Below are 14,872 nucleotides of genomic sequence, written 5' to 3'. Positions count from 1 at the left end.
CTGAGCTTCTCTGAATACACCCGCGTTCCACAGCCAAGAAACCCAGCACCAGAAGCCAAGAAACCTGTGAGCGCTTCACAAAGAAACCGGGGCTGAATGCGATTGGCTCCGGGAATGGATGAGATAAAGCCAATCAAAGAAAGCGTGAACAGATGGTTTTCTCTTCCTTAAGCATCGTAAGGTTTTACTGGCTTGGGTGTCCCTGCCAAGACATCTCTACCTCATTGTTGGGCCTTTGTCATCGGGAGCCACCACTGCCACAATGACCTACTGTTCTGCTTGATGGGTTGGGATTTTCTCTGGATTTCGGGAGAGCAGTAAAGCCAAGACCAAGAACACAGCAAGCAACTCGACAGGCTAAATGAGACACACTTGTGTTTGCCATCAGTGTTATTGTGTAGCTTGATATGCATTTAGCAGGGTGGGTCAGGTTGACATTAGATCCCATATAGCAAGTGTCTAAAACCTTGCTGCCTTGCTGGGCAGTCAGTCAGCAACTAGTGGGCAGTGTTTTATGTATGAAGGTATCTGCTAAGGAGGTTTTGGACAGGCTTGTAAGGGACTTTGACTTAAAACAAATTTAAATGAGCTTTGGGCACTACTGTTCAAAAGTTTTAAATAATTAATACATGATAATTGTTAATAATTAAAAAATACTTTTTTCTGCAATTATGCATTAAATTGATCAAATGTGACAGTACATATATGATGATACAAAAGGTTTCTACTGCAAATAAATGCTGTACTTATGAACTTTAAGAAAATAATAAGTTTCCGATAAAAAAACATTTATTTATTTATTTATTTATTTATTTATTTATTTATTATCATGATAGTAAAAAAAAAAAATGCTTCTAAAGCACCAAATCAGCATATTAAGGACCGTTCACACCAAGGACGATAACGATAAAGACACAGAGAAACAATATCCTTGGAATCACTTTCAGAACTATTTTTTTCCAGCTGATGAATGATAAAAACATTGACACCCGATCAGAATCCATCCTGCTATAACAAGCTTGAGAATTTAAAGCGGCAGACAAGCGTGCGCTGAGAATAAACAGATGATATTGTTTGCTGGTGTGGATGCTAATATAGTTATCGTTATAGTTATTTTTATAGCTATCAACCATAAAAATCCATGTTAAAACAGGACACAGTTTATAGTAGAATAATATTTTACAATATATATATATGTGTATGTGTATGTATATATGTGTGTAATATTTTACAATATATATATATGTGTATGTGTATGTATATATGTGTGTATATATATATGTATATATATATACAGTATTTTTTATTTTGATCAAATAAATGCAGCCTTGGCAAGGATAAGAGACATTCAAAAACTTTATAATTTTGAAAAGTAGTGTATTTCTTGGTAGGGTCATAAAAATCTATTTATAATATATGGATTTATAAATATACAATTAGAAATAAACTTGTAACATTCTTTCAGACACAATTTTTATTTTTGCAACCACAATGCAGAAATGTGCAGTAAAATAAAACTAATTATAGAGAATCTCTACAGATCTTTAAGGTCAGTACAAACAAATAGGTAAAACGTGTTGTTTTTTAAAAACACTCATGTACTGTATGTATTCAAGATGTGTAGACAATATATATGGTTACACCACATGACATTTTTTTAAGGTATTAAAAAAAAAAAACTTATCTAAAATTGTATCAAAGTTTTTCAAAACCATATGAAACCCACATAAATACAAAGAGAGAGGAGTGTTCCATTACTTTACAGAGAAAGCTCCTCCAGCTCTCAGTAGCCCATTAAATCATAGTGTTACATGTTCACCGTCCTATTGTTATGTGCTCCCACTTACCAGGTCACTGTTGGACAATGAGTCAGCAGTTCTCTAAACCTGCTGAGTGTCAGGCTCATTAGACTCAAAAAAAGAACAAACCAAGTGAAGAAATGGGAAAAGATTTCCAAAAAAGGGAGGGGAGGGAAAATAAGTGAAAGAATGTGGAGGACAAGAGGGGGGTAGATGACTCACTGCTAGCGTGCATTCTGTCCTCTCGCCGCAGCGCGGTCTGGTCTCTGAGCACAACTGAAGTGTGTGCTTATGGAGGAAGAACATGCCGCTGTGCTCAGTGTGAAGCAGAACTACTGGCAGCTACTGAAAACCAGAAGAACATGCCTGCTCAGAACTAAAGAACCACAAATGAAGAGCTTGAAACCATAGCACAGTGACAAAGCAGTATTTGCCATCTAAGTGGTTAAAAGAAGATAATAGATCTTGGTGGTTGACTAAACAGCAGTTTTGCTTCCTACTGCTAGCAAAAACCCTGCACAGCTTATCCACGATTACCATTCATGTTCGTTTGTTCATATTCTACATTCTCAATCACCATTCAAGGATGATAACTATATCATTGGAAAGATTTCAGAATGATTTTTTTTTCAGTTGATGATAGATAAAACTTAGACAACCAATCAGAATCCACCTGACTTTAAAGAGTGTGAGCATTTGAAGTGGCATGCGACTAAACTGCAGCGTGTTGGTGTAGACGCCGGTATAGTTATCTTTTGTTCTTGGAGTGAACAGGTCATTATGCTGATAATGGTAAAATAAAAGAACACAGTAAAATAGTGTTGGGTAATATGCTTAATTATATCGTCCTATCGTCAACATGTGAGATCACTGATACACAATATTATTGTGCAAATGTATTTAATTATTTATTTATTTGGTTTTATTGTCGGAAATAGAACCAACTCCAGTGAAAAGAAGCCTAATGTTTTTAATATTACTGTATTGGTATTTAACATGGTAACACTTTAATAGAAACATCGTAAGTTACTAATTATAATACTTGCATTTCCTCAGTCAGTCAAAAAGCAGCTATAGAAAACGAATAAATAACATTGACATTACCAAAGAAAATCATAACTGACTTCAGTCTAGCGCGAGTATATGCACTTTAAAAACACTCCCATTATAATCAGTGAAGTTATCTAAACTGTATGATGAATAAATCTCTAATAGTTACATCACACGTACATCTGCACTTTGTTGTTTAGCGCGAGTCAGAATTCAGTCAGCATGCACCGAACAACAGAACTCTGCTGTTTCAGTGATGAGGCATCTGATTGGCCATTGCATTCATTAAGTCAACGGAATCGTGTGTGATTGGTTAAAAACACGCAACACTAAAAATGTGTAAAAAGAAATATGATGGAACAAGTAAGCCCTAATATTGATTAAATAGTATTACTAGCCTGATAATAATAATAATACAATTGTCTTGCTACCGTCAGAGGCATCAGTTACAGGCTATTTCTGACTATCGTCGATACATGATACTATCATCTATTGGCACAACCCTATTGTAAAACCCCCATCAACACACTCATTGCAATTTTTAAAGTGCAGTTTTACATGTTGACAAATTTGGGGCTAATTCATACAAATTTGATGGCGTCTTTTTTGCGTTTTTCTTGAAAGGACAGTGGAGATATGATGAAACTGAGTGGGAGAGAGAAAGGGAAACGGGATCAGGAAAGGTCCATGAGGCAGGGATTGAACTTGGGACACTGCAGCATGCCTGCGATAAACTGCCCATGAGGCTATCGGCGCCGATTCTTCTTGCTTTCATATAATTCCCACTGAATGGTTAGGTTTAGTGGTTGGGTTCCAGATGGACCTACTTTTTTTTTTTTTTTTTCTAAAAATAATACATTCTTGTATAGATCAAATTGTCTGAACTCATGCAAAATCGCCACCTCATAAAATTGTTACATTTTCTCATGAAATCAGGTTGTCTTTTTAGCACCATTCCACCTTGGCTTCAGTTCACTAGTTGAATATTGATTTGAGGTATGAAATAGAGGTTGGATGTATTTTGCTTTAAAACTATCCATTTTATCCAATTTAACCGTTATGTTTTATTTTTGGTGAATTAGAGGTCCGTGAACTACAAAAAAGTGTCCTAGCTTTTCAGGGAGTCTCTCATACTGCTATATGTCACATATTTGGTTGACGCCACTATTCTATTTGTAGTGACTGAACACTCACCTCCCTAGTCAAATATATGCGAGAATAAACAGTTAAGTCGGTAATGGGAAGCAGTCTCACTGTGTTTACCAATGCATCAGAAGAACTCATGTCTGGATAAACGTTGAGGGATAACCAGCCTCATCTGGTCAGAAGCCCCTTCAAGGGTTATTTAACACCAAATGCCCCCTTTTAGTCCTCAAGGAGGAATGAGGAACTGGCTGATTAAGAATGAACTCTGCTTGACTATAACCCTTAAACCTGTAGAAGGGAATGCTGTAGGGAATTTGCAATGATATTTATGGCTTCCTGTGGTCTTGCAGACTCCTACTTCATAATACAAAGCATTTAGGCTGTTTGTTCAAGCAGCTGTTTATCCTTGGTCATAAACAAATGTGATATGTAGCCATTCGAAACGGTCACTATTGAATATCCTGCTACTTGTCTCAAGTTCACTTCAGAGCCCTGGTTGTTTCTTCACCCATATAATGTGCATCTTCTACGTGACAAATATAGCAAAACTTCAAGCAGCCATTAGGCGTGAGGAATTGGAGGCATGTAATTAGCCAATTCTCCGTATGACTGGAAAATTACAGAGTGCAGCTTGTGATCAGCAAATTTCATGCATTCATAATATTTTGCACTATATTTATTGGGTGCTGCAAAGCGGTTTTCTGGCTTGTCAATCGTCTCCGTAGAGTCACGAAGAATATAAAAGGTCAGAATCAGAGTGATTATGTTAAAGACCAGAATTAAAGTCATCATTGACTTAAGCTGCTGTTTTCAATATAATAAAAGTGGATTGGGACCAGGGACAGTTGTGGTCACCATTGGCTTTCATTTTGTGCAAAAGAGCAGCTTTTTGTTTTCCTGTAGCAGGATCATTTTTGGATGAATTAATCCTTAAAAATGTATTGTTTATAAAGCAAACAAAACTTAAAAATAACCTTTTGTGTGAGTCACTCTGTGCTCTGAATCAGATTGTACAAATGTTGGGACATTTCTGCTGTGAGTTTGACATGCTAAATGTTTTTCATTAAAAAGTCATAGTGATAAAATCAGATTACTTATTGTCTGCTTTTGAGTGACTTCAGTAGAATTTATCCTGCCACAGCCATGCAAAGTTCTGCAGCTAGAGAGTCTTGAAATTCAATTCAGACTTTCAAATAATTGCATCAGTCTGTGGATGGCTGTTGAGTAAAGTGCCCACTCTTTAACCAACCACACGGGCAGCAGAGAGAACTGTAACCTTGATATAATGATTTTTGTTTGGTTTTATGCAGCCAATATCACCTCAATGAATGCTCAGTTTACAAGACTAACAATAACAATACTTTTGAAATAAATCACCACTACTTTTATGGCAAAAATATTCCTATATATCGACTGCTCTGTCAGAGCCTACTATAGTCAACAGACTGCAAATGGGATGTTTTAGTTAAAAAATAACCATTTTAATACAGCATTTGGAAGACCTGATTATGAGATGCCACCGGTATCAACCAATTTTTTCCTTAATCGTTTAAAGGGTTAGTTCACCCAAGAATTTTAATTGTTGTCATATACTCCTCAGTGATCTAAACCTTTATGACTGACTTTCTTCTTTGGAACATAAAATAAGATATTTTGATAAATGTTTTGAATTTAATGGGATCAAAAACAACACTTGGAACCCCCTTTGATTTTCATAGAATGGGCATAAAAAATCATACAGGTTTGAAACAACATTTTTGGTCACATTCATGGTTTAATTAATTAATGTTCATAGATCTAACATACTGGAATTGAACAAGAAATGGATGTGTGATTTTAACGAAATATAGTAAACATAGAGGTGGCTGGACCGAGCTGAATTCGGAAATAACTTTACAGGCTGCAAATCTGCACACAATTCTCTCAGACGCAAGATTTATAGACCAACCAGGAAAGGCCTCGGTGGTTTGCTGAATTGCTGGAAGTATGTTGTTTCAGAAAGAAGGCTACCATTTTATGAGAGACGGTGCAAAGCTGTGAATGCTTTCTAAGCTCTCACAAACATTCCTTCAAAACCTCATAATACACCCTGCGGACCATCGTGGTTACACTAAGAGCAACTCTCTTAGAACGTTTTAAAACAGCCGCCGGCTCTCTCAGACCTGGCAGGGACCAAGCAGTGGATTAAGTCTGATGTCCTGACTTTGTCCTCATCCTGTTGTTTTTATTATTTTTATGTCTGACTGATGGAGTCGATCCTGCCGTGTCTGTTATCAAATGTAGGTCTGGGTTATGCATGCTTGAGGACTGTTTGGGATGTGTAGATTGACAGTGCTTACTCTCTCTGAGAATATACTGTGGTTTGGCCACACTCAAGTCATGAGGTGAAGGTTTGTCTTTGTGGTGACTTTTTTTAAACAAAATGTCTTTGCAGAAACTGATGGAGTATGAGGACTTCGGCACCTTTTAAAATATCCTAACCAAACTACCTCTAATAGAAAAAGAAATAGTTCTGCCAGTATGACTCTGTGTGACTTCAGTTAGTATATGCAGCTCTTTTTGAAACTCATTCACGAAACAAGTGATTTCTATGTAAATCATTCATAAATCAGCTCATACATTAATTGTCCCATTGAATTTAATGCGAAAATATGTGTGTGTAGTGTGTGCGTACTATTTGTTCTGTGTTTCATTAATAAGGCAGCTGGACACTGTAAATCTCCCAAAAGGATGATAAAGCTACCAGAAAAATCCATATGAAGCCGTTCAAATACATTTGTGTGAGAAACAGGCCAAAAAGAGAGGGTTTGGAACAACTTGAAAACAAATGAATCTTTACACAGAATCTTTATTATTGGATGAACCACACTTATTTTAATTTAGTAGCAATTACAGAGAATAAATAGTTTCCTGAATTTTTCTTCAAAATATATCCCCATTTTTTAAGTGTATTACTTTAACTCTTTGCCCCTCAGTGTTTTTTTTTTTTTTTTTTTTTTTTTTTTTTTTTTTAAGTTGCCAGCCAATACAGGTATTTTTGATCATTTTCACAAAATTTTCATGGCCCCCAGAATATAAACATTTTGTTGTTTGAATATCTGAATATTTCAAAAGAAAGAACAGAGCCTCTGCTTTTAAACAAACAAACAAATGTTTTATTCTAGCTTTTTGCATTCTGTTTTATCAACACTTAAGTATGAGTAGGTTTAATAAAAAAAGAAAAAGAAAATCACGTTTTTGTCAAAGACTATGTCCGGATCAGATTCAGATCATTGATCAAAACATAGATGGAGTTGATCACTTCCATCAACACCCCCAAAGCTTGCATGGTCATAAAACACTTCCTGGATTGTCATTTCATTCTGTAACCTCAGGCAGTTTTGATTTATATAATGATTAATGTTTGATGATCATGCCTCCTGCCGTGCACCAGTGAAAACACAGAAAGCCGGAAAATTCTGTCATTGGCGGGGAAAGTGTTGTCTCATAAATGATGGAAAATTACGTCAGTGGTGGGGAAAGAGTTAAATGTAACTTAAATATGTTTATCTCACACACACACAGGCTACATTTATTTGCCTTGTTGCTGTAAACAGACTTATCTGGCAGCTTTTGGCCAGGATTCCTCTAACAGCATAACAGTCTAATAATGTACAACAAAAGAGAGAGCGCTTTTGCGATAACCAATCATATATTAATTCACTATATTAATTTCTTGCTTGAGATTAAGGGAAAAGTAAAAAAAAAATTGCCAAAAACGTACATTTATACACAAACTTACTGGCAGGTGCAACTTTCAGACTCCATTGACCTTCATCTCACCTCTCACATAATTGCATGCGCAGAATAGTGGGATTCATAGGCAGCGGAAGATGCATCTGTGCTGCCTTCAGAAACAATCTGATGAAGGTATCTCGGTAGACAGGATGTGACATTGTTGCCTTCCTACTTTCATATTCTCCCTGCGGTGGCAGCATTTTTCAGCTTTTGGGAGCAGCCTGAATTAATGTGTTAAAGTCTCCCCTATATAGTGCACTGCAAACTGTAGCAAAAATCCCCAGTCTAAATCTTCACCCCTTTCTCTGTTTTGAATTGAAATTTAAAAAAAAAAAAAGATTAATTTCTTTGGGGAACAGAAAACAGGCAATGGCATGTTTTTGTGTGTATAAAGGTAAAAATATGGAGAGCTGAGCTGACCATGACCGCTGGGCTGTCAGAAAATGGTTTATGATTAAATTTAATAACCAGAGAATGCCTGCCTTCCGATCCTGCCAGCCGGTTGTGTGTGCGTACAAAATTTTGAGCACTCAAGGTGGATAAGCCATAAATATGTGTTCACCAGGTGAGGTTAATCTGTTGTCCAGTGCAGGATAGAGATAGGCAAGGCTGCCATCATAAATCTCTTTCAAATACTTGCACAACATTTGCAGTTGGATCTTTCTGCCTCAGTAGGCAGCATTGTAGGCATGCCTGAAATTTTTATCTTTTATAAGAAATAATTTTTTAAGCATATAGTAAACTGATCAAAAGTGACGGTAAAAGCATTTAGAATGTTACAAAAGATAGAATTTATTTCAAATAAATGCAACTTATTCATCAAAGAATCCTGAAAAGCAACATTTCAACATTGATAATAAAGTTTCTTGAGCACCAAATCATCATGTTAGAATGATTTCTGAAGGATCATGTGACACTGAAAACTAGACCAATGGCTTAAAATAAAAAAAAAATAAAAAAATAACAGAAAAAAAGCCTTTTTAAGCCTTTTACAGTATTCAGCAATATTCAATTTTTATGTTTATTAGACTATTGCATTGTTAGCTTAGCTGTATTGCAATCAGCTGCGAGTCAAAATGAGGAAATACCAATATCACGTCACATATCTGTTTGCGTTGTATTAATGTGGAAGGAAATTTTAACACTCAGAACCATGTTTGACACATGAAAAGTGTCTCCACAGCCCTCCAAATTTGATTCTAATGTGTGTGCTTATGAAATAAAATGGCTTTTAGCTGTGCCCGGAATAATCTTGGGATTCTGGGTTAAGTCATTAAGTCACTCCAGGAGACTGTGGGTTTGTGATGATTAAAGGACAGTTGACTGCGTCACGCACACACTCACACACACACTTTTCACCTTCCATGGGTGTAATACATCATCCTAATGAACCTGTGTAGCCAGGGCATGCAGTACTTGATTAATCCACAGTCATTAAACCCAGTCTGCCGAGGACATCAGGAGGGAAGAGCATCCAGAGCCCCTCAGCTCAACTCTCCATTAATCTACTGCACAACTGCCCTCAATACAACACCGATCAAAACACACGGTACACCCCTCCCACACTTTTACTGTTAAACACTTTAGAGCGAATTCCAAAACTGAACCGTTATGTGTAAAACAAAATGAATTCATTATTAAAAAATGGAAGAAATAATAATAAATAAATAGGCAAATTATAAAAATAGCTCAGTTTCTGAATGCTGGATGGCCAATACTGTGTTCCAGCCAAGATAAAATACACGAGATTGAGTCATCGTTATTTTTAGATCATTTTTCCAGAAGAAAGATATTGTACATTTTAAATATGTATATTTTCCTAATAAATATTTTATATAAAGTATAAAACATAAAAAATGTTAAGATAGAATTTTTTTTATAAGAAAGTACAGCACATTCTCTTATGCTTTTATCAATTCTTGAGACATTATGAATGTAAAAGATCAATTTGAGGGAATATGCCATATGCATAAAGCTTCAGATAATTTAGCTTTGACTGCTGAAAAACAACAACAAAAACAAAGTTAAAAGTTAAGAAGGTGGGATAGAATGCAGTTTTGAGGCAGACATGTTGTGCATTCCCTCTTCCATGAAAGGGGTATTAACATGTTATATCGTGAATACAAATATATTTTTTTCCCCCACTGGCCAGACACAAAATTTCTACCCACACATGCATTCCTAATAAAGCAGAAGATGAGCACAGATGGAGTTTTTATTTTATTATTATTTAAACGATACCCAAGGAGGTATCACAAGGATAACACAAGGAGGCTAAAGGTGTGATCATCTAACCTGTCTTTTTCTTTATTTTTCCAATACTTTTCATGTTTTAATTGATATATTTTTCCATACTTAATATATTTATGTAACTTCATTTTAAGTTACATAATTTAGATTTTTTTTTTTTTTTTACTTTTTTGTATTTATCTTAATTACCTTTTTCACCTTTTTTCTGACCCTTATAATTAAAAAAGTACATTGTTTGCTGTAATGTCTGTATGCAAATATCTACTTTTTATGTATAGACTTATAGATATAAATATAGACTTTTTGTAATCATCAGGCACATTGTTTGTTGTTTTATTTCTCCTGATATGACCCCTTTAAATGAATCTTTTCACACATCCTAATTGATGATAAGACTCCATACAGTGGCATACAAGTTTCAAGCCAGCCTCTAACAGATTATCTTTACACACATTCAATGCTGATAGGTCTGTTTGCTTTTTTTTATTGTTTTTTTTTTAAAGGTCACAGTGCGAGCATCTCTCTATATATTTGTACAATAATGGCTTCCTTTCCTAAGTGTCTTAATAGTCATTTACTGTTGTGATAATAATTTGCCCTCAAGTTTATAAGCTGTCTTAATTGACATAAATGATTGTCATTAGGCAGGGGAATGTCTGATTTTGGCTAACGGGCAGCGGAGTGCAGAAGTGACCTCTTTAAGGGTGCAGCGGGGGCTGATGAAGCGTGTTTACTGATCCCCGGGGAGGGGGAAAGTGTGTGTCTAAGTCATAGTTTATACATTCATTTGCGTATGCCGATGTGTATGAGAGGGTTTAGAGTTTGGCCCGTTCCCAGGAAGTGTTGATAAAACCGGCTGGCCGGAAAGCTTGTGTAAATGATTACATTCCAGTTTAGCCTTGTAAGGCTATTTTTACCTTCCCAGCCCTGTTCTGAACTCCACCTTCACTCTCTCTGCTTCTTCCTGAACAGGAAAGACTGGTTTACGTGCAGCCAGAAAACCGGTTTCTCTTTTGTCACTCTTGTCAGATAGGGCGATGGGCGTTATCATTTATAATTAGCTCAAACTGTTGGTATTCTCCAAATTATTATGTTTATTGGACTGTTTAATGTTTTAAAACATGTAAAACATTCTGTTCCCAGTATGCACTGGGACATTCCACTTCCCAAAAATCCCCTAGGCTCTTACCACAGAGGTTGTTTGGTAGCACACTTCCTGTGTCTGTTTGTGTGTGTGTGTGTGTGTGTGTGTGTATAGAGAACACAATTAGACTCTCTCGTCATGTGAAATTAATCCACAAATCCCAAACAATCTGAACAAACTAAACTGACCGAGCTTGAAATTTCTCTGCAGAGCTTGGATGAGCTTGATGACGACGATGGAGAAGAGAAGGAGAGGAAGACGGAAGAAAATCTTACGCAGCACAACACGGTCCAGAACGAGGCAATGACTCCTGACCCCGGTGCTGCCTTCTCGATAGAGGTGAGAGAGTGTTTGTTATAGTCACTTCAGAGGATAATCCTGCCTCTAGAGGGTGTAGAGTGCAGTCACTGGTTGGCCTTACAGAGGCAGTGTTGACCAAAGAAACAAACACAATCAAGTGACAAGCAGAAAGCAGGGCAGTCGATGTTCATGCTGCACAAGCCACAATACATAGCAAGATAATAACTCCTGACTTTTTTTTATTTTGGAGTTTTGAAGCAGAACTTAAGGGGTGTGCAAAGGTGACAACTGTGACATCTGTATGGTTCAAACACAAAGTAAGATGTTTTGAAGAATGTACACGCTGCTCTTTTATATATATATATATATATATATATATAATATATATATATATATATATATATATATATATATATATATATATATATATATATATATATATATATATATATATATATATATATATATATATATATATATATATATATATATATATATATATATATATATATATATATATACACAATGTATCTTTAAGGTGACAGGGGGCTGACCAAAGTAAAGCAAGTAGAACTTCCAAATCTTGATGTCGAATGATAGCTTTGAGTGAGGAACAGACCAAACTTAATTATTCACTAAAAATCTTGCCTGCAATTGTCATCTTTAGTGGCTCACTGAAGGATGAGGATGGCTAAATGTCAATGTGCCATCAGTAGAGCTCTGGGAACAAGATTACGTATTTTTCTGAATGATGCATCATTTTGTTATATCTAATTTCCTCCTGTTGGGTGGTTGATTCCATGTAGCTTCAGGTTGCTGAATGCATAAAGGATGCGATATCCGACAGTATAATCACATTGGCATTGTGTGAGTGCATGTCATCTTGTATTACTTTTCCCTGGAATGGATCGCTAATGTATTATTCTGTAAGAATTTCAAACCTATTATTGCAAAATATGAAAGTACTTTTTAGTGAGCAATTGTTTGCAACTAAAGGCATGGTGAAAAGTGCTTCTCTGAAAAGCCATTGAAATATGCTTCGGTAAGATTGATAATTATGTTTAAATAAAGAAACCTATTACTGCCTGAGCCATGAGAATGTGAGTGGTTACACGTGTTTCTGTTGATCCTGGTCATGTTCAGCAGTCTATGCCAACCCACAGTTCTCCAGATGTTGGCCTCATTTTGTATGTAGGTTATTACCAGTGATGGACCGTAGCGTCGCTACAAGTAGTAACGCAACTAGTTTAACTACATTTCTCAGTAGCGTGGTGGTAGCATTGCTGTTTTCTTAATCAAATAGCTTTTCAATAGGGAAGCTCTTTTTTGATCAAGTAGTGTGGTAGCGTCAACTAGGCCTGTGAAAAGATCAAATGCGATTCTCATGCGCATGTCATCAGTAAAGCCGGTTCTGTGATTAGTAGTATTTCTCCATCACATGCTTTCAGATGGGGCAACATTTACTACACAGACTTGTTCACTGACAAGTTACGCAATATTGTGTTCATAATCACAGGGGATTCATTGCCGATAATGAATTATGAATAATGAATTTGAAGTCTAAATACAATAACTAGAAGTAGGCCTAAAGCTAAACATACAGTAGGCTTTAAACATAAGCTTTTTTAAGCATGATTATGAACACATTGAGGATGTAAAAGTGGATTAGTGAATAGATGAGTTTACCTGCTCAGCATGATGATGATTAATGTCCCAGACAACCTCTGTGGTCATTAGCTGTTTGTTAGCAACTAACTTTTTCAAGAGAAGTAAAAAATTAAAAAAAAATAAGGTCTGCATTAAACTATTCTTAAACTTTGTTTCTTCCATGTATGATATTCAAAAATCATCAAGTACATTACACTGGTTTCAGAGTGTTCCCTCATATTACGTGAGATGGCAAATGCAACATTATGCCCTCAGTTTTTCTACACATCACATTTGGAGCAGATGGCAGATTTACGCATCCTTGTCAGACATGTGAGCGTAGAGTGCCTCAAAAATTTACTGCTGCATTTATCAATTGCTTGGAATGGCTTTTGTGGAATTCCACACCATATTTCACTGCTCTCTGACCTCCCACTAGACGTGGTCATAATCTACGAGCTTTCAATATTAATATGATGCCTGACAGCGCTCAGGTTCACCGATTACAGGGTTGGATGCACATGATGTTCTCTGGATATTCACCGTACAGTCTGTTCAAGGCCGCTGGTAATTTAGGGATGCAGTAAATTAAAAGATCATAGCTTTATGAGTATTATTTCTAGATATTTTTATGCTGGGACAAGCATTTCCCTTCTGGTGCTCTGTGTGTGTGCGTGTTGTTTTGCTGCTTCTCTCTCTTCTAAAATGAGGTCCTGATCAGCTCAAGGCCTCCATCTGCTTCTGCTTAAGCTACGCTTTACCTTTCTTCTCTTCTGCCATACAAGGAAAACACTCTGATACCGGAGAACCACTAGAACTCACGGAACCGTACGGAACATTCCACGGGATCATCTCGTTCCAGTGTGGCGCCAATGCAGCAGTGCATTGGAAAATTCAAACTCCATCTGTGCTCTGTGCAGTGCCTCAAAAACCTAGTGAGCTGCCTACCTAGACATCAGTAATCTGCTTCCTAGGTATCATAGGTGCTTTTAAACATGCAAATGAATTGTGTAAAGGTGTCTAGGTGGGAAACTCAGTAAGGTTTGAGACATAGAACTTAAAGCATGTCAGTAGGGTGTACTTTTTATTAACATTTATTAAATTTTTGGTCGGAACAACTGCACTAGGGATTAAAACAGAGACTTTGCGTGACAATATTGGGTTAATTCTGAACCAAAGTGTTCATGCTCATTTGCATTTTTAATTAGCACTTCTCATGTGAAGACGTTAGATGCACTGGGAGGGATTTCCCATGCGTCACCGCGCTGACCCCAGCAATAAGAGCGATGAGATGGTGGCAGTGTAATTTTCACCTGACAAAGGCGCCCGTTAGAAATGTTATGGAGCAAAGCAGAATTTGCATAGTGCAATTAGATGCAGTTTCTTTTAAAATGCTGCTCAACAGCTGGAATTCTCAAACGGTTTTTTGCTCGGTAAGCTTGAGGATTTCAACGTTCATATTTAATCTTACAAAGCCTATGTGGGTAATAAATATGAATTCTGTATTGGGCTGCTTGTCTCTGGAAGGATTTGAATGTTTATCGCATAAAGCAGGAAAGATTTAGGGCACATGAGCACAGCTTCAGAATGCCAGAGCAGGCTTGTGCTGGACTTTATTAGACTGGCTTTCTGAGATCCTGAGATCTTACCTTTTTAAATTGGCTGTCAAAATCACAAAGCCGTCATCGCAAACAGCTATGAATTCCTTTTTAAGCAATGTGCAATTTATCAGAAGAGAACTGGACTGAATACAATGAAT

General features: G+C 36.6%; 1 protein-coding gene across 2 annotated transcripts in view; it reads left to right on the top strand.

The window, feature by feature from the left end:
* LOC109051471 (PRKC apoptosis WT1 regulator protein-like) overlaps positions 1 to 14,872 on the top strand; it is a 61,403-nt gene that overhangs the window by 27,630 nt on the left and 18,901 nt on the right. For both annotated transcript variants that reach the window (XM_042722209.1, XM_042722212.1), the window contains exon 3: positions 11,377 to 11,505. In XM_042722209.1, coding sequence (XP_042578143.1) covers positions 11,377 to 11,505 — 129 coding nt within the window. The remainder of the gene's footprint in view (positions 1 to 11,376; positions 11,506 to 14,872) is intronic.

The sequence above is a fragment of the Cyprinus carpio genome, chromosome B4, assembly GCF_018340385.1.
Source record: "Cyprinus carpio isolate SPL01 chromosome B4, ASM1834038v1, whole genome shotgun sequence".
In the NCBI taxonomy this organism is placed as follows: Eukaryota; Metazoa; Chordata; class Actinopteri; order Cypriniformes; family Cyprinidae; genus Cyprinus; species Cyprinus carpio.
The sequence above is the reverse complement of the archived record's forward strand: the minus strand, read 5'-3'. Positions and strand labels throughout refer to the sequence as shown.